This window comes from Suncus etruscus, chromosome 20 (assembly GCF_024139225.1).
Source record: "Suncus etruscus isolate mSunEtr1 chromosome 20, mSunEtr1.pri.cur, whole genome shotgun sequence".
Lineage (NCBI taxonomy): Eukaryota > Metazoa > Chordata > Mammalia > Eulipotyphla > Soricidae > Suncus > Suncus etruscus.
This window is the reverse complement of record NC_064867.1, coordinates 13,315,277-13,340,272: the sequence shown is the minus strand read 5'-3', so window position 1 is coordinate 13,340,272 and position 24,996 is coordinate 13,315,277. Positions and strand designations below refer to the sequence as shown.

At 34.8% G+C, this 24,996-nt stretch overlaps 1 protein-coding gene and 1 non-coding gene across 2 annotated transcripts in view; one reads left to right on the top strand and one right to left on the bottom strand.

Moving 5' to 3' along the window:
* SLC4A7 (solute carrier family 4 member 7) overlaps positions 1–24,996 on the bottom strand; it is a 92,161-nt gene that overhangs the window by 25,725 nt on the left and 41,440 nt on the right. The window contains exons 6-13 of the mRNA XM_049766053.1: positions 22,168–22,356; positions 19,703–20,071; positions 13,760–13,875; positions 11,532–11,689; positions 8,421–8,508; positions 6,146–6,292; positions 3,628–3,734; positions 1,001–1,175 (exon numbers count right to left, since the gene is read on the bottom strand). Coding sequence (XP_049622010.1) covers positions 1,001–1,175; positions 3,628–3,734; positions 6,146–6,292; positions 8,421–8,508; positions 11,532–11,689; positions 13,760–13,875; positions 19,703–20,071; positions 22,168–22,356 — 1,349 coding nt within the window. The remainder of the gene's footprint in view (positions 1–1,000; positions 1,176–3,627; positions 3,735–6,145; positions 6,293–8,420; positions 8,509–11,531; positions 11,690–13,759; positions 13,876–19,702; positions 20,072–22,167; positions 22,357–24,996) is intronic.
* Positions 6,419–6,525, top strand: LOC125998334 (U6 spliceosomal RNA). The gene has a single exon (XR_007491924.1). It is a non-coding gene; the product is annotated as a U6 spliceosomal RNA (small nuclear RNA).

Genomic DNA, 24,996 nt, shown 5'->3' with positions numbered 1-24,996 from the left:
TAGATGTAAAACTTGTGATAGAACATAAAGCAACTCGCTAAAAGTATATAACCTTGGTACAGTGATTAGAAAGTTAAAAAGATTTTGAATATTCAAAATATTCTGTGTCGATTCGTGTCCAAATAAATTTGTTTTAGCTCATGTTTAGCTCATCTACTTGAATTAATAAATATCACTGATATTTAGGGAAGTCATTTTTAAAACTTTTGTCTGTAAAATATTCATTTTCTCAGATAAAAATAAATTAAGACCTAAAAACAAACTCTAATTTAAACTCCACTAAAATGTATATAGGCTTAAGATTTTCAAAGTATTAGAAACTTGTTTTAATTCTCATAGTTCCTAATATTAAAAAAAAATCAATATATGGCCTCTAGTTTTAGTCATATCAAATGATAGATGTAGCTCTCACTTATGCTTTCCAAGTAAAAATATTGCTACTGTCACACAAATGTATTAAAAGCAAAACTAAATTAAACACCATCTCAAATATCGGTCATTTGCCCGAAATCATGGTCTCTTCTTCCAAATAATTTGTTTGAGCCTAATGACATGGTGATTAATTATTAAGCATGATTCTAACTATTCCTAAGGGATGCCATATTGCATGTGAAACAATCTCTCTGATCAGCTCCCCCACCCACAATCCACCAGAATCAGTTTCAGGTCATCACCCCACAAAGTCCTTCCCACCGCACACCCACAAATACCAAAGACAATACAAGCCCTTTACTGAATTAATAAAACCATTCAACCCAACAAACCCCCCCAAAATTTCTTTTTTTCTTCTTCATTTTTTTTTTACCACAACTGTGCATCTTCTCCTGTTCAATTGTTTTCCATAGCAATTACCTTTTGGGGGAAGTCTGCTTTGGGACAGGTTAATCATGCTGTGGGTCAGTAGACTCTTCAAATAAAAGTATAAATAGTGAGACAAATGCACAGAGACACTTGCCTCTGAAGAGCTAAGAGCCTGGCCACTACCAATCTTTGTACTCACTATTCTGCCTTCTGTAGCTTCTCCAAGCAGCCCTCCAAAAGTGATTACAGGAGACATACAGGCACAGTATAGGAAAAGAATCGAGGCCAGGCACTGCAGACTTAATGCATCCTTGAAGTCACTCAAGAAAAAAGGTGCTTTCCTTTTGATGTCAAGTATCAAACCACCAAAAAGCCTAAATAGGTGAGATGAAACTCGTCAAACTGTACACTAGAGGATTCTAGCTAGTTCACACTAAAACTATGGGCTACATAAAACTGCTAGTACCTAGTGTGTTGTCAACAAAATTTAATATCCTACTTAAATCATGGTATAAATTATAGAAGATACTCATTTAATTTAATCCACTAATGATAGAGGAAAGACAGATGTCATTAAGTTAAAAGAGACATCAAAATCTGTTATTTGTGTATTATATGCTGAAAAGACTATAAGTAAATGTTTGTTTTTACATGATTAAATAATTTTAAGCATAAAGTGCACAAAATCATACAATGAAAAAATAAAGCTTATTAGCCTATTCATGAAAATATGTACAAGCCATTTTAATTATCATCAATATTATGAACCTTAAAAAGGAAAGTGTCAGAAATAGGAGGAAGGCAATTATAAAACACAAGTCTCCAAATACCCATTAATGTGAGTGTTATAAGCTCTAATTAGATACTCTCAGTACTGAATTCAAAGGAAGTCTACCTACTGAAAATTGAAATTAGTTTTTCAATCACATAAGTATTTCTGCTCCAGGAAAAATAACTAAAAACAACTTCAGTATCTTTAATTTACTGTACATGTACACATGTTAAAATCTTTAAGAAAAATTAAAGATTATCTTGGAAAGATCCCACTTAATACAAGCTCTGTATTCCTATGTTATATCTAGAATCTAGAACAATAGTTATCATCTGCCTACCTACAGATGGCGGTACTGATATTTTATACCGAAGGTATAAAAGGTTATATTGCAGACAGTGGTTTTAATTTTTTTTCTACCTGAGACTGGCTCCAAACTACGGTTCTAACCACTGATCACAATATTGCCCAGGACATAGGGTACCTATTTCAAAAGTCTTGTGACTCAGCAAACATAATTATTGAAATCCTTATAATAGCCCCCCCCCAATCTTATACTTTTAAAAGTGTAAGGCAGGTTTTGCAATTTTTACTGTTCCAGTTTTTGTTCTGTTTTGGTTTTGGCCATACCCATTGGCGCTTAGGGATTACTCCTGGCTCTGTATTCAGAAATTACTCCTAGCTCTGGGGACCATATGGGATGCTAGGAATCAAACCTGAGTAGGTCCCATGTTGGCCACATGCAATGTGAATGCCTTGCTGCTGTGCTATTTGCTCTGACCCCATATGGTTCTAGGTGGTTCTTTTTGGCTTTTTGGGCCACACCTGTTGACGCTCAGGAGCAACTCCTGGCTATGCTTTCAGAAATCACTCTTGGTTTGGGGGACCATATGGGACACCAGGGGCTCAAACCGCGGTCTGTCCTAGGCAGACAGATGCCTTACCACTTGCGCCACCACTCTGGCCTGTTCTAGTTTTTTTTAATTTAATATTAAAATAAGTCCTAAGCACCTATAGAGAAGTAGAGAACATTATCTATAAATAAATTGGAAGTACAATCACCTTCAAATAATAAAGGTGCCTCTGATAAACTAGAAAATAGAATTATGTGAGCAGATCAATAATAGTTGTATGATACTCTCTGGTTAACTGTTAAAAGATCTGTGGCTGAATGATGCTTTCCATTAATGGCAAACCCTCTCTAGTGTTTGTGACCCAGGAAGCAAAAAAAAAAATATTAGCCAATTAATACTTTTCACAGTAGGGAAAGTTGTATTTTGTTATATTTACAAACTAGGTGTTAATGGTTTGCAACTAAAATGTCTTTAAAGTTCAATTAATATGAGTTGTTTTTCTTTTGTATGCTCTTTAAGCATATTATTGATATCCCTAATAGTGTTCCTATGATATATCTTGATTTAAACAAATATTAGGTCAAGATCATTCAGTTCGAGAAGCCACAATGTAAAATAGTATCTTCATGCTTTTCTATAACATTAAAATAACCTAACATTTTCCTAATACCATGAAAGGTTTGAAACTATGTTTGTACCTAGCAATATTTTACTTCTTTATCCAAAATTTTTCTCTTTAGCAATTTTTCTAATGAGATTTCTAATATCATGTTTGTACATCTATTTTTACATTATCTCATCACATAGTATTTTCTTTAGTTTTAAGAAAATGGTACTCTGTTCCCATAGTCCTCTAACTTGAGAATAACAATAGGATCTCACACCTTTTCAAGAACCATCTTTAGAGGTAATGTAAGTCCACCTATTTACTACATAACTTTAATTTTCTTAACATACAGTCCATAATGTTTTCATTTGAATAAATTCATAAATTCTTGGTAAATGAATCCATTTATTAAAAATAATTAAAATATGTCCTCTATAAAAACATATCTTCTATAGCAAGACATATTTTGAAACTTAAAACTGTACAAGATTAGGTTCAGACACATTGTGAAATAAAAGGATATTTGTGCCTTTTGAATAAAATGAGCCCCTAGACTCCAAAGACACCCATAATATACTGGTAATTGTACCCACCGTCCGGTTCTTTGAAGCTCGGGCCCCGCATGATGAGCTGCCTCTTTAGGAATCTCACCAGAGCTGGGGGCAGATCCATTGGGAAATACAGGAATCTTTCTCTTTTCCTGCATTTCAAAAAAAAAAAAAAGCAGAATTCTGCTTTAAGAAAGCTGAGATGGCATCTTCAATTAAAGGAAACATCAGATCCCATATTACTTATACATATAACCAGAGCCCCTACGGGGAAATGCTTCCCATTATCAACTTTCACTTAAGTTGCTACTTTGGTAGAATATAATGTTTAACTCAATATTTAGATTTATGATTGAATTCTTACCATTTCCTGGTCTTCTATAATATAAAACATATGTATGCACACCTCTCCAAATTCTTAAATATTACTTAATAAAAATATATTAATCATTAAGAGAAAAGTAAAGCCTACAAGTAATATGAAAGGAGTTAACTTTTCAAAATGAGGAAAACTATGTATGAAATTCTATGTCACTATACTATAAATGAGCTTACCAACAAACTTAATAAGATTAATATATTAGAAAAATCAAGTAACTGGTAGTTTTCAAGAAAATTATCAAAACTGACTCCAGAAAAAATAAACACAAAGGAAAAAAATCAATCTGAGGAAATTTTGAAAATAAGTAATCCTTGGGTCAAATTATTTGAATGAATTCAACTTTCATTTATACCACATGAAATATCAGAATTGGAAGAATAGGTTAACAAGTATTTCTATCACAAATATAGCTGAAAAATTGCTACATATAATGAATTAACAAAGGTAGACAGCAACGTACATTTTTAGTCACATACAACATATATTAGCGAAAAATGGTTGGTATACTGGAACACAGGTCTTGTGTATAACAGAAGTGATAAAATATTGTGATACACTCACCAAATGCAGTTAAGGAGAATTTTATTACATTCCTTAAGGATACAAAAACTGACTTGAAACAGATAAATAACTAAAGAGAGATATACCACATTTCTGAGTAGAAAGATTCAAAGGCAGAGATGCTAATTCTCTCTCAGTAAATTTAAAAACTTAATTCAGAATGATTTTTCTTTTGAAAGTCATGTTTACTTTCTGGAAACAGAAAGCTGATTTTAAATGACATAATAAAGTAATTATTCTGATAGCCAAGAAAGCTCAAAAGGGTGGGGAAAAGGAAGAGAAAGCAAGAATAAATCCTACTATGTATGAGAGATAGCATGGAGGTAAGGCATTTGCCTCTCAGGCAGAAAGTCGGTGGTTCAAATCCCGGCATTCCATATGGTCCTCTGAGCCTGCCAGGAGTGATTTCTGAGCATAGAGCCAGGAGTAATCCCTGAGCAATGCCAGGTGTGACCTTCCCCCCCCCCCCCAAAAAAAAAGGAATTGATACATAAATAGACCAATGGAAAAGAAATTCCAGAAAATAGAACTGAATGTACATAAAAATTTAAGGATAGTTAATATTATCAATCAAGCAAAGTAATGCTTGAATTTTTAATAAACAAGGACAACCAAGCAGCAATTTAGAAAAGAGAAATTATTGTTTAGTTTTGCTTTGTGGAACACACCCAAAAGTGCTTCTAGCACTGTGCTTAGAAATCGTTCCTGGCAGGCTCAAGGGATCATATGGGATGCTAGGGATTGAACCCAGGTCTGTCCCAGGTCAACCGTGTGCAAGGCAAATGCCCTACTGCTGTGCTATTGCTCTGGCTCCAATAAATTTAGATAATCATCATATAATACATCATGATAAAAACACCAGACTGTCAATGAAAAGTTAAAATTTTTTTTAATTTGGTTGAAAGCAATAATTAAAAATAACTTTCAGAAATATTCAGTTATTAGTTACAGAAATGTAAATTCAATTATATATTAAGATACTGACAAAAGTTTGAAAACACACAGGACACTGAGTCTAAAAGGACACAGAATCCATATAATGGTCAAAAAGCATTCAACTGAATGAAAGTACTCTAGTAATAGCTACTATAAATTAAAAATAAATTCCTATGAGTCATAAATCCTATTTCTGAGAATCTATCCTATATCAACAAATTCAAAACAACATTTGAATGCTATGAAATGACATGTGATGGCAAAAATACTGAAAATAATCTCAAAATATGGTGAACAATAATTTATCTATCCATAAATGCAAGAGCTGTGAGAAAATTTAAATATTTTCATAATTTTTGTGATTTCTCCAGTATATGCCGTTACACAAGAAAAAAAGTGAAGTCCAGAATAAAGCATTGTTAACCTTTAGTGAGAATAAAGAGAAAATAATATGATATGTTCATATTTCTTTACACTGAAGAAAACTAAGAAAAACAAAAACATTTGGTAAACTGTTAAAGGTGGATATCATGTATAACAAAACAAGATAAGGAGGAAACAACTATGCTAAGTGTACCTCTTCATATAGCTTATCTAACATTTCTTCATATAGTATTTCTAACATTTAAACTATATAAGAAACTTAATTTAAAAATAGTCAAGAAGAGTGATAGACATTTTTACCTGAGAAGGAACACTTTTGGGTGGCTCAATACGTATAGAAGGATCCCACTCTCCTGGAGGTAGGACAGTTACTTGATCTAAAAATTCATCTATTCCAGATAAAAGGTCATTTCTGTCTTTTGCTTTATAAGCTACATCATGAAAAATCTAAAGAAAGAAATAGTAAAAGAATTAGGTATCACACAGAGGTCTAATAAAGCTCATAATCTAAACTCTAACCAGGCAGGTCTTCATCTCACCACAGTAAAAACTCTTTTTAAAAAACGTATTCTTGTGCTCACTTCAGCAGCACATATATTAAAATTGGAATGATACAGAGAAGATTAGCATGGCCCCTGCACAAGGATGTCATGCAAATTCGTGAAGCGGTCCATAATTAAACAAAAATGTATTCATGAATTAACAGTAAAATCAACTAAAGAAAACAATGATGTAGTAAGACAAAGATTTAAGAGAAAATGTTACATAAGAAATACTAATACATACAAAAAATTTTAGACTGTTATCTAGTCTTATATAAAACTTACTCTTAAGTAGTAACAATAGCTATACAACCAATTTTATTACATAAATAAATAATTAACTTGCTTATTTATTTTGAATGTCTACTATGTGCTAGGCAAATTTTAAGAATAGTATACAGTATAAATAAAATTAAAGTATACAGTGTGAATAGCATGAAGAAGGAAACATTCCTGCACATAAGAACCAAAAACTAAAGACAGTAAAGCATGGATAGTAAGTGGGTAAACTACTTTGACTTTGATCCTTGGCAACATATATGCCCCCTAACAAGCACGCACATAGCACTGGAAGTAGTTTTTCCTGAACAGAATCAGGAGTAAGCCCAGAGCACTGCCAGGTGTGTACACCCCCCCCCAAAAAAAATGACAGTGAAGTAAATAGGTAGATGAGCATGTAAATGCAATTAATAAAAAGTGTTCTGGTAGAATTAAAGGCAAATAAGGGAAGGGAAAGTGGTGGAGGAGATAACAAGGAAGGTATCTTTCAACACAAATGACCCTCCAAGAATTGATACTGGAGGAAAAAATTCTAAATGGGAGGCTGAACCATGTAAAGGATGTAGTTGAAAGGTAATAGAAGACCACTCAGGCAAAAGAAACAGCAAATGCGAATATTGAGAGTGATAAATGACCTTAAGACATCTGAGGAACAAAGATTTTCAGGGAAATGATAGAAGGGCAGATGAACAAAAGCAAACTGCAAATCTTGAGAATTCTAGAAATGCTACTTTCTTTAGGTAGACCTTTTTGAGACAGAAACTGGTAAAATACTTTAATTTTTAGAATTAAACCGGATGTCACGCACATATAGATCAAGGAAATTATATATGTAAATTCTGCATATTATTACATTATAGAATCAAACAAGTAACAAAAAGTTCACTTAAATTTTGGGGATTTAGAAGGTGTCATATCTGGCAGTGCTCAGGGCTTACTTCTGCTTCTGTGCTCAGGGCTCACTTTTTGTGAGGCTTGGAGGACCTTACTAGATGCTGGGAATTCTACCTGCTGTACTATTGCTCTAAACCCAAGAAGTCTACTTTATTTGCCAAAGAAAAGAATAAGCAACTAAAGTTAGAAAAGTAGGCAAATGGAGACAGGATGTAGTCAAAAAAGCAAATGTAAAATGCACTGGATGTCAAGAGAATTTAGTGACTGGTAGAAAAAGGATAGAAAAAGAAAATCAGGTTTGAATTTTATTAGAGCAGATATCATAGGGACAATACGCCCGATTACAAGGCTATCTCTTCAAAAGAGACAAAGATCATGATCAATAAGACCTAGTCTCAAAGATAACTACCTACATGACAGAAATGATAAAGAAATTTGTAAAAGAACGGTAAGGGACAAAAGTTGAGAAGAAATCCAATTCCAGATGAATTCCAGAAAATTTCAAGAATACAGTCAATAATTTCAAATATGGAGAAGAGGAAACAAAAAATTATCTAATGCTCCTGACAGAAATATCTTGAATAACTGTCCAAAGGAAAACAGACTGGAATATGAGACAAAATTATACAGCCAGCAAGGTCACTGTATTCATTATTACTTTCTATGCTGTTCAACAAGGATCAAACTCAGGGTATTACACAAGCAAATGCTCTGCAACTGTCCATATAAAACTAAATTCCTGGCATCACTATGAAAAAAATGAGAAGTCTAAACTTATATATATATATATATAATATATATATATATATATATATTAGATGCATTATAATCATTTTCTGCCTCAAACAAATTTTAATTACCTCATCTGTCATGAGAGTGGCTATTGATCTTCCAATTTCATGGTACTGTGGAGCTTTGCCTGCTGGTCCCAATAATAGAAACAAAAACCTAAGGAAATATTAAGATACAGATTTTAAAGTAACATACACATAAATCTAGGCAATCCTAAGAAATCACTCAAAAAGAAACATAAAAACACCACTCGAGACTCTCGGACAACTTCACGTCACAAAATTAAGGCACTCATAATTAACTTTCTACATTATTACTTTGTATCACTTAAAGTAAATATAAGATGCTGAATTTTTTCATCAAAAGTTTTCAACTTCTATATTCTCTTAAATTTGAATAAACAATGTTATCTGACTTCCCCTACAGAAAAAAATAAATTAGTAACCAAGTTACGATTAATAAATCTGATTTACTAGAAAAAAAGTATTCATATAAATACAAAGTCCCTCAAATCAAAGGCTCAAGACTAATGTAATAAGAATTTTACAACTGGGGCCGAAGAGATCATACAGTTGTTAAGATAGTTGCCTTGTACACAGCTGATCCAGGCTTGATCCCTGGCATCCCATATGTTACCCTGAGCCCCACCAGGAATAATTCCTGAGTGTACAGTCATGAATAACACTGGGTATCATCAACAAAAATTTTTTAAAAATAGAGAGTTTTACAACTAATCATTTGAATAGAAAGGTAATTTTTACCTCTGACACTAAATTTAGCATAAGATCATTTAGAGGTGAGTGAGGTAGTTCAAAGGATAAATGCTTTGCATGCAAGAACCCCAGGTTCGATTCCCCAGGACTGCCTGGCGCCCAACCACAAGGAGCAATCATCTAGCAGAGTCAACTATGGCCCCTGAACCAAACAATAAGGTAACTCATTAGTTATAGCCTAATTACAACACTTTAAATAATGTGTATCATACAAATCCACATAGAAATATTCACTTTCCTGTTTTATGATCATTTAAATGAGAATCAAAGGGTTTTACTTCTCCTTTATTTTAATACCCAATAATTAGTTCATTTTAGTAAGGTATATCCACAATAGCTAACCACACTGCAAACTCTTAATTCTTCACCTTTACTATTATTTTTTAAAAAGAATAAAAAGTTCCTTATCAATGAATTAATGACTTATTGATAATTTTTTAAAAAGGTACATGACTTTTTAAATTCAACATGACTTACAAAGCTGTTAAAGACAGTTTTAGGCATTCAATGTTCCAGCTACAAACATACCACCAGCGCCAGCTCTCTTCTACCCTCATTCCTTTCCTCACCCCACCTCCTAGAAAATTTTATGTTCTATTTTTGGACCACAACCAGTGATATACAGGGCTTACTGTTGTCTCTGAACTCAGGAACATGTCTGGCAGGCACCAGGGGCATATGTGGTGGCAGGGATCAAACTCGGGTCAGCTATATGCAAGGCAAAGAACCCTGTCCACTATACTATCTCTTCAGCTCCAGAAAGTTAAAATTTAAAAATTCTTCTCCAGGAACTGAAAAGAGAGTTCAGCAGGCTATGGGAGTACAATCTTGATATATGGAAGGTTTGGGGTTGAAGTCTGGATTCAGTTCCTGGCACTGAAACTTTAACACCCATCGTTTTAACACCACACCACCAGAACTGACCTCCCTCTCTAAACAGCCAGGAATTAAGCCCCAGAATATCACTAACCCTGATGGACCTAAACCAAAAACAAAAATGTGTTCTTGTTGTTTGCAATTAATGTTAAGCAATGAGGCTGACATAATCAGTGGATAACAAACTGGTTATGTTAAACATCTTTATATTGTTTATATAAATATTACCTCTATTTACATTTTTTACTTATAATTGCACAGAAGATCCTGGCCTGAAATTTGGTCCTGGGGCTAGAGAGAATTGAGTACAGTGAGTCTTGCATTGCTTGCATTGCAAATGGCATTCCTGGGTTTGATCCATGGCACCCCATAGAGGCTGCATTAAAAGTAATTCCTGAGTACAAAGCAAAAGCAAACCCTGAGCAGTGCTAGATTTAGCCCCATACCAAAAATAGATAAAAAAAAAAAAAAGTCTTGCAGTCCTTCTTTCATAAATAAAACTTTAAAAATTTAAATCACGGGACCAGAGCAATAGCAGTGGTAGGGCCTTTTCCTTACAAGCGGCTGACCCAGGACGGACCTGGGGTTTGATCCCGAGTGTCCCATATGATACCCAGAGTCAGGAGCAACTTCTGAGTGCATAGCCAGGAGTAACCCCTGAGCATCACCAGGTGTGGCCCCAAAACAAAATAAACAAATAAAAAAGTTTAAATCAAGGTTAGAGATCAGGAGTGTGTTTGCCTTGCATATATCTGATCCAGGTTCAATCAAATATGAATCCTTGAGTCCCACCAAAAATGATTCCTAAGTATAGAACCAGGAATAATTGAATATAGCCAGTGTGGGCTCCACAAAAGACAAACACAATATTTAAGTCAGGCTCTGTCCTCCCTCAAAAAGTAGGAAAATAAGAATTCAACCCACTTCATATTCAAGAGCAAACTCAAGGACACTCAAGCTCCTAAAATTCCAAGTTTATATATTTGGGCGGTGGGTGTGGCCACATCCCGTGATGCTTAGGAGACCATATGGGATACTGGGGATTGAACCCGAGTCCGTCCCAGTTCAGCCGTGTGCAAGACAAATAAATGCCTACCGTTGTGCTAACTGGCCTCCCAAGTTTCTTTTTAAAAATATAAATGCAGGAGCCAGAGTGATAGCACAGCGGTAGGACATTTGTCTTGCGTGCGCCTGACCCGGGATGAACCCAGGTTCGATCCCGGGTAACCCATATGGCACCCGGAGCCTCCGAGGAGTGATTTCTGAGCACAAAGCCAGGAGTAACCCAAGAGCCACCATGTGTGACCCAAAAACCAAAAATGAAATGCAGAGAACTTTTTTTTTAAAGACACCTTTTGTTTTGTTTCAAGAAGAGAAAGAACTCTTTAATGTTCTCATATTCAAAGCACTTTGGTGCAATGACAGTGGAAAAGTGAAAATGAGCTTTAATAAATAGTGTACTCCTTCAGTAGATAAAAATGTTAGATTTGGGATATGCTGCAAGAATCTTCATTGAGTTTAAATTTTTACCTGGTAGGTACAGGAACTTCAGTCAATCCTGAGAGGAGAACAGCAGGAGCTAATCTCACAAATGCAATGATGGGTCTTTCCAAAAAGTCTACTTCACCCACCAGAACATTAGATGCCTCAGCCCCCGAAGGAATCTTTCTCATAAAATTCATATCAACCTATTGACAAGCAAGTACATAATGATTAAAAATAGCATTTGATTGTGAAAGACTAGGTAGAAGAGGCAAACAAGAAAGAAGGGATGCCTTTAAGAGTACTACTTGCTCATCAAAACTGGATGCATAATTATGAATGATTATGGATGTATAATACATCAAAATTCTAACATATATAAAGAATGGGGAAGACAAGTACAAAAAGGCAAGCAAAACACATCAACCAAACAATACTTCCAAATGTTTTTTTTTTGTTTTTTTTTTTTTGGTTTTTGGGCCACACCCGTTTGACACTCAGGGGTTACTCCTGGCTATGTGCTCAGAAATCGCCCCTGGCTTGGGGGGACCATATGGGACGCCGGGGGATCGAACCGCGGTCCGTTCCTTGGTAGCGCTTACAAGGCAGACACCTTATCTCCAGCGCCACCTTCCCGGCCCCACTTCCAAATGTTTTAACTGTAATAATTATTTCTACTACTTCAGATATCAAAATTACCAAATATGAAAAATATTTTCAACAGACACAGCACTATTCATTAAAATCTACTGAGGACAAGAATAGAGTTCACAAACTAACAATGGTCCATGAAATTATACACAGTGCTAAAATCTTCACAATTACCTACTTAAACTTTTTATATTTTATGCGTATTGAATTTTGGTCATTCTTTGGCATCTTAAACTGAAAAACATTTCACTTTGAATTTTAGTTAAAGCTAAAATTAGTAGCCTTTATTGGCATAGATACAGAATACTGCTATGACCAAATTTCGTTATCTGTGTATAATTACAAAGAAAAAGTTACAAAACGTAATTTCAAATTATGGAAACTCCTTCATTTATAATGCAGTTTCACACAAGTCACTAAACAATCACTTACAGGGCTATCTATTAAAAATAAAAACCAGCACTTACAGCGGGCCTCTTGAGTCCCACACCCAGTGTGCCACAACTACAGTGCCAGGAGGCAGACTCCTGCCCAACAGGAGACAAGGAGGTGTACACAAGGATAGGCCAATTAAAAAAAAAGGAACAACTGTGACAAAGGAACAAAAATCAACGGCACCTGCCATGTCTAGAGATTTCAATCTAGGTCAATTATAACAAGAATAAACTAATTTGGTTACTAAACATTTTTCATACATAAGAAATAATAGGATCAGTAAAATATGATCACATTAGCACAGAAAAATTACATCTACAACAGGAATTTTGAAAAGTCAATGTTCCTTATTGAGTTTTTGAAATAATGTTAAGAGTATAAAGTTTAGGAAATTATCATTAGATTCTTTTTTGCACAATATAATTATAGTTTGCTTCAGAAAAAGTTGAAAAATTTTACTTGAAATAAAAATCTAGTTAAAGTCTTATACTGAAGAGAAAAAGTATCAAGGTTATCTTTTAATCAAATAAATATTGCAACAAATTACAAATGACCATGGTCACTCAGAATCAATTGCCCAAAACATTTTTCATTAAGTATACTTTATATTTAGTTATAACTTGAACTTGCCCTATACTTTAGAAATAATTTTTCCTAATATATGTAAATATTGATTTACTAAAATAAAGTCCTAAGACTGAAGAGTTGTTTTTAAGTCACGCCTTTATCTACCTATAGGGAATGAATGATATGTTTCCCAGTTACATTCTAGAAAGTACGATACCATAAGATAGTAATTCTGAACCTGAACACAGTCAAGAAAAAAAAAAATCATTAGTACTATAACTTCACTTCCAAAATTAATCTTTCTAGTGGTAACAGCTCCAGGACTTAATTAAAAAAGTACTTTAGTTTCATGGTATCTATGGGTAGGGATAGATGGAAATGCCATATTCACATAATCTCTTAGAATTTCTAAAATAATAATTATTAAAGACCCCGAAGTTGGTAGCTTTATCACAACTTATGACCTTCATCACAAATATTATATGCATTTCATTAATTATTAATCTACTAAAAAATATAATTATGGCCAATAAAGCCATATTGCTATGAAATTTCTTAATAAGAATTATTCAACTTAATTATACTCATTTCAAGTGCTATTTTAGATCTAATGCCACAATTACCTTGCTGAAGTCAACAGTACTATTTTCTCTGCTTCCTCCACCTCCATTACCTTTCATTTCTCCACCTTTACTGTTGTCCAGATTTCCAGGTGCAGATTGTGGAGAGGCCAAAATACCTATATTGGAGAACAAATTACAAATTAGTAAGGAAAATATTCACTTTGCAGCCTGACTATGCTCATTTTCTGAAAGGGACAGTTTGCTAAAAGCAGTGCGACCTTGAAAATACAATGTGCAAGGTGTTAGTACCTTATTAGTCAGACTTGAACAAAACTTTAAATAATGTAATTATTTTACAATTAAAATTTTAATGTAATTGGAACTTATAAAATGGTGGGATTTTGCAAAACAAAAAAAGTGAGTAGATGAAAAATTATAGACTGCATATGACTATGACTACATTATTTTCTAGGAAAGTGTCTAAAAAATGAAAATATGATTCTAATATATCACATAAACCTGTAAATTACGAACTTAAAAATACTAATTACACTTAAACATGCATATATCTATAACAATATAAAATTTCAGAAACAAATCCTATAACTCGGAAACTTTAGGAGCCAAACCAACTACATGCAGAATGCTTATCATAATCTTCTATAATCATAAACTTCTCAAGAATTTTCGTTTAACCCAGCTACAATCATATTTGGAATCAAGGTGTTTAAATAAAGATATTAATAAATAAAGAATTTTCATTTATGTTCCTTTAATAGTATTTAATTATTCCTAAGATATATACTTAGGTTTAAGTAAGAAATATATTCAGTATTTCTTTGAAATGCTATTAGCACTAAATACATTTAGTTTATTTAGAAATATTATTAGTATGACATTAGAATAAAATATCAATGTTTTTGTAATTAATAACAAATGGTAACGGTTACAGTGAAATATATTTGTTATAAAATAAACACTCTGCACTTTGTAGCAAGCAATTTTAAGTAACTCACTGAAAATAAAAGATTTGTGAAAACAAAATTTGTTTAGGTTAGAACATTAACTGTATATTTTATGAAACTAGCTTATGTGTTCCAGGTGACAGATATGTGTGTTCCAGTACTGTTCTTTTCATTTCAAGTGATATCCATCAACATGTCATGATGAACACACTGTAAAATTATCAATAATTATCATAACAAATTTTGGATAAAATTCAAACCTTAAAAAATATATTCAGAGGCCAGTAAGGTGGCACTAGAGGTAAGGTGTCTGCCTTGCAAGCGCTAGCTAGCCAAGAAAGGACTGCGGTTCAATCCCCCGGCGTCCCATATGGTCCCCACAAGCCAGGGTCGATTTCTGAGTGCTTAGCCAGGAGTAACCCCTGAGCATCAAATGGGTGTGGCCCAAAAAACCAAAAAGAGAAAAAAAAAAATTCAGGTATACTACCTATCAAAGCAACTCATTCTATTTCAAAGTTTGAGATTATTAATATTACCTCAAATACTGAAAAATAACAGAAACACTACTAGATGGAGTAACAATCATTTTTGTTGTTGTTGTTATTGTTTTGTTTTGGGGGGCTACACCAGTAAGTGCTCAGAAATTATACTTGGCTCTCCACTCCGAAATTGCTCCTAGCAAGCTTGGGGACTCCTAGCAAATGGGATGTCAGGGATGGGTGCTGGGGATCAAACTTGGTCAGTGCATGCTACCCACTGTGTTACTGCTCTGGCCCTGAAATGTAACCTTACTTTCCATCAGTACAATAGTGAGCCACAGACATTCAAAGAAACTCGATTAAGTTAGGTATTACAAACATTTAAGTTAAACTGGTAATTAGGCTCCCAATCTCTAAACATATCATATGTATTAAAATGCATGCATCACCTCAATTTTATTTTTCTAAAATATACAATTCTATAATAACTTAAACAAACTTTTTTTTTTTTTTTTTGGTTTTTGGGCCACACCTGGTGACGCTAAGGGGTTACTCCTGGCTATGCACTCAGAAATTACTCTTGGCTTGGGGAACCAAATGGGACACCAGGGGATGGAACCGTGATACGTCCTAGACTAGTGTGTGCAAAGCAGATGCCCTACTGCTTGCGCCACTGCTCCGGCCCCTACTTAAACAAAATTTGTGTTTTCACTTCATCTTAAATATCTTTGGATATAAACTCTGTCAAGTTGTATGCCACTATCTCTTAATGGGCTGGGGAGATAACTCAAAAGACTAGAGCACATACTCTGCATATGTGAGCCCTAGGTTCAACCCCTAAGTACCACATAATCTCCAGAATAATACTGGATTCCAGAGCGTAACACTGCCATGAATAGTCCAGAGTCACCCCCATTCTTCCCATCAAGATGCGTATGCACTCTATTAAGTCACACTCATTTGCTCGAGAAAAATATAAGAGCCTTTTAAAATATAAACTGTTAAGGCTTTTATTCATCAAGTTAGTTTGCTTCACATAGAAACATCTGAGTTTCTTCTCTCAGCTTCATTCCTAAATTTCCAGATAGAGTTTGTTCCCTTACTAAAGCACAAGTTTAGCCAAGGCACCATAGCACTGGTACAGTGGACAGGAGCAATTGCTGTGCACATGGATCTACCGGGTTCAATCCTAACACCTCTTATGATGAGCTCCTAAGCTATGCCAAGAGTGATTTCTAAGCACAGAGTCAGGAGTAAGCTGAGTACTCCCAGGTGTGAACCAAAAATCAAAAAGTAAAATGTAATACATGCCCAGGAAGAAATTAAAAAAAAGCTAAAAAAGTACTTTAAGGTGGCTCCACCTATTTCTCATGTAAGAAAATGAAGAGTGGCGAGGGGATGAGGGAAAAAAAAATAAATGAAGTATCATTAAAGCCCTACTAGCAACTGCATCCAAACACAAATATCCTATATGCAGTCAATGTATAGACAAGTGATTTTCCCCCAACTGTTCTCATAATCACATTTTGGGGAAGAATAGTGAGGGGGAAAAAGAACATATTTCACTATGGTGAAAATAATAAGAACAAAGAGAAGAAATGATGTGGAATGTAATACTAATAAAGCCAGAAAGGTGACTAGATTAACGTCATCATCTTAAACCTGTTAGAAGTCGTGAGATACATACCCAAGAGTTTTGCAACATTATCTTATCGCTGTAAGATCCCTTTCAGTTATCTTACAACTGCTTTTACAACCAGCAAAAGGAATTCTACCTGTTTCTCTAATGAATTTTGAGTACTCAGAATTAAGATTAAAAATTTACTCAAAATAAAAGCTATTACAGCATAGATTCATAGAAAAAAAATCCTTGCTTTAAAAAACAATAGTAAATAAAACTTTTATTATGGTAAATCTATTATTTTTATCCTTGCATTTTTTTTCTTACATAAAGGGGCAAATCTAATAGGTAAAAAGACAAGCAAAAATAACTACTTGAAAGCAAAAAGTATTAGAAAAGAATTTCTCAACCTTAGAAGATTCTGCCTTGCCAAAAAATTGGCAATGTCTAAAGATCTTTTTGATAGTTGAAAGTAGGATAGAAATGCTTGCTAGATATTCTGATACAAGGCCACTGCCTACAACAAAGAGGTGCCCAGCTCAAAATGTCAACGGTGCCATGGTTGAGAAACATGAGTTAGAAGATAGTCACAAGCAGTAAAAGTGAGATTACCAAAATTATTATGCCAAAAACAACAAACAGGCAATATCACTCTTTGAATATTATACATATGGACCTACAGACATCATGATTCCGTGATACTAATAAACTGACTGACATTGGTTTCTACAAAATGATTCTGAGGTTATTTTTCTTCCTTTTTTTTTTTTTTTTTTCTTTTCTCTTTGGTCACACTTCACAGCGCTCAGGGTTTCCTCCTGGCTCTACACTCAGAAATCACTCCTGGCAGGCTAGGGGGACCATATGAGATGCCGGGATTCAAACCACCATCCTTCTACATTCTAGGCAAACGCCCTATCTCCATGCTATCACTCCAGCCCCGTTTTTGTTTTTGTTTTTTTTTTCTTGAATGTAAAATCAGACTTCAAGAAAACTAAACATGCATAGCTAAAACTAAAAGGAAGGAAAGATGTATAGTCTCTACATTTTTTTTCAGTAATTGATAGCTATTCTAGAATTCTTTTATAATAAACACTAATTAGGCTTTTCCTTGTCTTTACAAGTTTCCTCCTGCCTTCATAATAAGTTTCTTCAGAAGGGCTGATAAATCTCATATATAAGGCAGAGGGAATAAAATTTTATTCTTCAACATTTAGTTAACTGTTCCTTTTATTCCTTTAACAACATGGTTTAACAAGCTACTGTAAGCCCATTTATAGCTTGCTTCCTGTATAAGTTCACAGTTCCTTATTAACATGGAAGCTGGTAAAAACAAGAAATATTCAGTGTTGCCAATTAATACTAACTTAAAAAACCGTGAAGCAGTATTGAAAATAAATGTCCAAGGAAACTATTTCTTACTGGTTCTAGTTAAAATGTAAAAATTATTAATTCATTTTGTTCACTTACCTCACTATTATGTCATGTATTTTTCCTGAATTGTAAATTTACAGTGATACTAAACTTTCTGAAAATAGAACTGGTTCAAGTCCTTGTCCGAAGCATTTATAGAATGATTAACATCTCAAAGTCTTAGTTTCTTCATTTAAAAATATAAACTTACTCAAACTGTCAGAATGAAAACTATTCTACTTTTAAAAACTACATTATCACTGTGCAGAACTAAAAAAGCTATCACTGTGATTATAATTAATGCTACATGATTTAGCCACAGAGATGCCATTTTTAACTTCTAAAAATGTATTACAGTTTGACATATTCAATAAGCTGTGATTATATGGTTTTAGTGTATTTAAATAAAGCCAGTAAAAAAAAGAACAGGTCTGAGATATAGATTAGGAATACAATCAGAAGATTTTGGAAGTTATCTATAATTCAGGGAAATGTGATATGAGTTTTGCCAAGTCTGAAAATGGTGTATCCACTACAATGTTCATGAATATGCTATTCTCATAACAATGTAGAAAATATGATAATATTCATGCAATTAAAACTACGTATCACATTAATACATAGCCATTAGTAAAGTTTTTAAGAAGTGCAGGCCTAGGCCAAAGGTAAAGGTGTGGGTTTGAGACACATATGTTAAAAATGTAAGTCCCCAAGTATGATTCTTCCAGTGCACAGATCTGTTGGGAGTGTGGTCCTAGTGGTACCTAAGCATTGCCAATCTAAATCTTCTGTCTTGGACCACTAGGCAAACTATTGCAAATGTGGTCTTTGGGTCTCCTACCATCACTGGGGAGGCAAAGCCCCACTGAATATGCTTCTTCATGTAAACTGGCTGTAAAGCTATGTCTGTAAAGCTGTGCAAAAATATGTAAAAATCAAGTCACCAAAGCAAATACACCTTAAATGAGTTACATCTGTCTATCTATCACAAAGTACATTTTCTAATTCTCTTACAAAAATCCAATTTGGCCAGACACAAAAACTCTGATACTGAAGATTTCAAGGTGAATTTGAATGAAAGATTTATATGGCATAACTAAATGTATTCCAAACACATTAAGCCTTAAAATACTAATGATTTCAGGCAATCTGAGAATGTCAATCTTTTCAGAGACAAAGAGAACATTCAATCTTACATATTTTAGGGAAGTTAGAATTTGACAAATTAAGTCACTTAGATAAATGTCTACATTTTCCTGAACCATGCAAATGCCCTGACCTTATAATTTCAGTGAAAACATTTGAAAGGGCTTTATTTATATGTAGCCATCTTTGCAATATTTTTATAAGTTAAAAATATTTTAATTTTTCTCTGTAGCACACTATAAAGAAAAAACATGCAGAAGTCAAAATAAATCATAAGCATTATCTACATAGGCTGCTAAAGCTATGTGCTGAAAGGCATTCCAAGTGCAAGTGATCCAAAGGCAAAAAGCACCACACATGGAGAGTTTGGGATAGTTGCCTGGTGTTATGTCAACATTTTCCTCATTCTTCTGCTCCTGGCCTTTCAGTGCTTCTAAGTCTTCCTCAGGCGGATGAATTACTACTGTGGGAATATCATCACTGGCAGGTGTAATCAATAGTTCTGGGGCCTGAAGCTGACTCTGCTGAGAAGTTCTGGAGGTCAGGCGAATGATGCTAGGACTGGAAGGAGGACTGTTTTGAGGGGTGGGTACTGGGGTTGTGAAGCTCGAGCCTGCAGAGGTTCCAGCTCTTGAAGAAGGAAGAAGATGACTGAGAAGAAGAGATAAAGGCGATTCTCCTTTCAATGAAAGGTTTGAGGCAGACAGACCTGTTCGCAAAGAGTGGCGGGAGGCTGAAAGGCCTTCCCCTGAGATAAAACAAATAAATGAAAAACGAAGTTCACCACAGGAGGCAAATATAGAAACACATAAAAAACTATGTATACTATAGCTTGCAAACTTGAAAGGTTAAAAATTCCAAATTCATGTTATCAGGTTAACTTAGCAATCAAATTTTTAAATATTAAGACCTTGAAAAATTGCTTAAGCTTGGGCTGGAGAAGATAGCACAGTGGATAGGATATTTGCCTTGCTTAAGGCTGATGCAGGTGTGATTCAAAGCATCCCATGTTGTTCCTCGAGCATGATCAGAAGTTGACTCCTGGGGCCGGGAAGGTGGCCCTAAAGATAAGGTGTCTGCCTTGCAAGCGCTAGCGTAGGACAGACCGCGGTTCGATCCCCGGCGTCCCATATGGTCTGAGCGCATAGCCAGGAGTAATCCCTGAGCGTCTAACGGGTGTGGCCCAAAAACCAAAAAAAAAAGTAGTTGACTCCTGAGAAGTGTCATAAGTAAGTTCTGAGCACTGCTGCGTATAGCACAGTAAGAAAAAGTAAAAATAAAAATGTTTAAACTATAATTGAATCCCTAAAAGTGCATCCAAAAAAAAGAATAAAACTGCCAACAAAGTAGTAAAAGAGGGTGGACCATGTTATTTTCCATAACTAGGATACCCTATAGGGTGACCTTAAAAAGGTAGCCAGAAACATAACTCAATAAAAGTAAGCATATGCTTTCCAAATATGATGATGAGTTTCCTTCTTGGTATCAAAAAAAAAAAAGGGCACAAAAAAATCCACCACATGAATTTTCTTTGAATTTTTAAAGTCCAGTGAGATGGTACAGCAGGTAAAATGTTTGCTTTGCGTGCAGCTGACCGAGACTTTTTACCCAGCACCCTATAGAGACCTGCAAGAACTACCAAGAGTGATCCTTGAGCAGAGTGTCAGGTTTGAGCCCTAAACCCTAAAGCCATCTATGGCCCCAAAACCAAGTTGTCTTTTTTAATAATGCCAATACAAAGCCACCTCTTCAGTAAATGACAAATAGTAAATAAGAATACAAGGTCACAAAAACAGAATGAAGATCATAAGAAAATGAACTTATTTAATACTAGACTGCAAAGGATAATCACTGTCAAATTTAGACATATTAAATGCTATCATGTGTGGCTGTTTACTTGTAGACCACTATAAAAAAAAAAAGTCATACTATTATTTCAGTGGCAAGAAAGAGAAGAAAGACACCAAGTTCCAATCTCTACTTTTACTATAAGTAACCCTTAGAGCTGTGGATAATGATAGCTGCCAGCTATTAGCAACCAAAACAAACTATTCCAATTCTCAGCATCTGGCCTTACAAGAGTCACTGTCATCACAACTCTTTGAGAATGATATATTCCTGTTTTAAAAAGAATAAAATGTGAAAAGGCAAAAACCTCCAAATGCACCAGACTATAGGTTGTGAGAGATAAATGTCTATAATAATACTGTCTTCTTCATGTCTACTCTAACCCCCAATTTGTCTGGGAATGACAGCAGAAAGGTGGAACGTATGGTTTGAGAACATTTGCATGGCTTGGAAAACAGCAAAAGATAGAAGCAATCACAAAATTTTTTTTCATAAACTGCATTAAGGAAGGGTAGCATTGTCCATCAATCAACATAGAAAAGTCATATGTCCAGCAAATTTAGTATATTCAGGAGACCCCAAAATATTAGGGAAAAAATCTAATAAAGATAAAAGATTCAAACCAAAGATTTAGAATTTTTAAAAGACTATACTTATAGCTGACTTATATATATCTAGTCAATATTACAAGAATTTCTAAACAAAAACAAAAAGCAAAAAGTTATTTAGGGTTAGGGATAATTAATAGGTGTTGAAATACTACCACTACCTTAAGTTAGTGTTTTGTTTTTTTTTTAACAGCACACACTAATTTCTGTCCAATTTGTATAAATAATTCTGTCACACTGGGGGGTGGGGAAACAGGACATTTAAAAATAATAAACTGCTCTACAGAGTTATCTGGAAATATTCCCCCCCCCAAATTCTTATTGTAAGCCACGAAATGCTTTTAGCATAGAAGCATTCACAGAAATTGGATGCCACAACTTATCTCACCATTCCTTTCAAGCAAGTGAGGGTCAGAATGTTTCTTGCCTATATCTGCAAAAGATCGAACAAGGGGAATCCGACTGACGAATCGTTTCTCATTTTGGTGATGATGTCTCTTCAGAAGAGCTTCACGGACATTCTCCCTTATGGAATCATCCAGTTGGCCTGAGGCAATCATATTATCTAATACCATATCTATCCAAAGGGAAAAAAAAACCAAAATCAATGTTAACATTCAGGTAAATATAACAGAATAAACTGAATAAAACTTTACCTTGCATAATATTTTAAGTAGTTCTAAAAATTACTAGTTCTATTGCTAAATTAGGTATGTATAAAGATATATCTAAAAATCTAACAGAAGTGAATGACTTATAAAAGAAATTGTATTAAAAAGTACTGTATTTATAAAGAGGCTACTGTTGTACATTCATCACCTTTATTACTAGTAGTAGTATTGCTGAATCAAAACCCAGAACTTCACACATGCAAAGCCTGTATGAAAATTACTTCTGAACTATATCCTCAGTCCCACTAATTGCTTTCTATAGCTGAAAGTGCTTTCATAAGATGAAAACATTAAATTCTATTAAATATTTAGTAATACTAATTCCTTAAAAAAAAGTCATTGTACTTGTTCCCCTCAAACTATTCCTCAAACTGTAATACCTAAACCCATTTCATAAATCATAAATTATTTACTGTGTTTGTTGTGTGTTGGGAATATAGTAGTTGACAAAGCAGTTCAATTTTCTGATCTCACTATTTCAGAAGTAGAACTGATGTAAAACAGACAAAATTACAACAAAGGACTAAGTTCTATGAAAATATGTCAGGTTGTGAGTAGCATATATAGAAAGGTTATGCTGATAGGCCATGTTTAAATTTAAAAGTATCATAAGTAATTTAACTAGTGACACTAAGTTGATTTTTTTAAGGCTTACAAACTATAATAAAATTATTTTGAAATAAAATTTAGCAAGCAAATTGTCTCTTGAAAATAATGACTACATGTGCAGGAAATGCAACTCATGTTGTCAAGGAGGTAAAGCTTTTGCCTTGCATATAACCAATCCAAGTTCATTCATTCTAGGGTATCCCATATGTCCCCTGAGTCTGCCAGTAGTGATCATTGAGCATAGGGATAGGAGTAAGAACCGAGCATAACCAGGTCTGACCCCCAAATAAAATATAAATAATGAGTTTAAACTACAGTATGCTTATATAATATTTACTAAAATATAACACTGTACTATGTGATAACTGCAGACACAAATGCCAAGATTAAGACCTAGTGTCCAGGGGCCGGCGAGGTGGCGCTAGGGGTAAGGTGTCTGCCTTGCAAGCTCTAGCAAAGGAAAGGACCACAGTTCGATCCCTTGGCGTCCCATATGGTCCCCCCAAGCCAGGGGCAATTTCTGAGTGCCTAACCCCTGAGCATCAAATGGATGTGGCCCGAAAAACCAAAAAAAAAAAAAAAAAAGACCTAGTGTCCAAATCCATTATTCTAACCCTGAGATTTAATTTTCAGTCATTTTTAAGACATACAAATAAGGGCTGGGCTGGAAATATAAATCAATGGTAGAGAATTTGTGTTTTATGTGTGGAGACCCTGGACTTAATCCTTGGCAAGAGAGAAAAAAATTAATGGCTTTAAAAATTTAAAGATTTTTCAATGCAGGGCCCAATCTAGCAATCTATCTATCTGAAAATATCTGAAAACTTACAGTAAGCTAAAGTCTTTTAAATATAAGATACTATAACGTTTTTTTGTTTGTTTGTTTGTTTGTTTTTTTGTTTTTTGGCCACACCCTGTAACGCTCAGGGGTTACTCCTGGCTATGTGCTCAGAAGTTGCTCCTGGCTTGGGGGACCATATGGGACACCGGGGGATCGAACCGCGGTCCATCCAAGGCTAGCGCAGGCAAGGCAGGCACCTTACCTTTAGCGCCACCGCCCGGCCCCACTATAACGTTTTTTAGAAAAAAATCTATGATAGTTACATTCCTCATAGTCCCCTCTCCCCTGCCAGGAGTGGATTTTTTTTTTCTCTCTCTTTTTTTTGGCTATACCTAGTGAAGTTCAGGGGTTTCTCCTGGTCCTGTGCTCAGAAATCGCTCCTGGCAGGCTCGAGGGACCATAAGGGATGCCTTGAATCAAAGCTGGGTCCATCCCAGGTTAGCTGTGTGCAAAGCAAACGCCATACCACTGTGCTATAGCTCCAGCCCCCTAGGAGTGATTCTTGAGTATAGAGCCAAGAGTAATACCATGCAAAACCAGATGTGGCCAAAAATAAATTCAATAAAAAAAATTAAATTTTAAATTTTAAGCTAATTTGAGGAATGGTCAAGTAGCTGCATTATAGCTGTTTCTCCCCTCCACATTCTGCTATCACAATATCAAAAAAATGCCTTTCATTCCTACTGCTCTTACTTTGGCATTCCCACTGCTACCACTTGTTCTTGCTTAGAGTATTCCTAGAGAATATTTTCTTCTTAACACACATCTAGTTCACACCACCCTCCTAACTTAAAAATCAGTGGCACATATCAAAAATATTGGAAACAATCTCTGTTGGTGGGGATGTGGTGAGAAAGAACTCTCATCCAATGTTGGTAGGAATGATACCTGGTCCAATTCCTATGAAAAACAGTAAGGAGGGTTCTGGTAAACTCAAAATTGAACTGTCATAGGACCCAGCAACCCCTCTTTTGGGTATCTCTCCCCAGGGCAGAAAAACATTCATTCAAAGGGATATATGCACAGCATATTCATTGCAGCACTCAGTATAATAGCCAGCACTTGGAATCAACCTAGATGTCCAACAATAGACGAG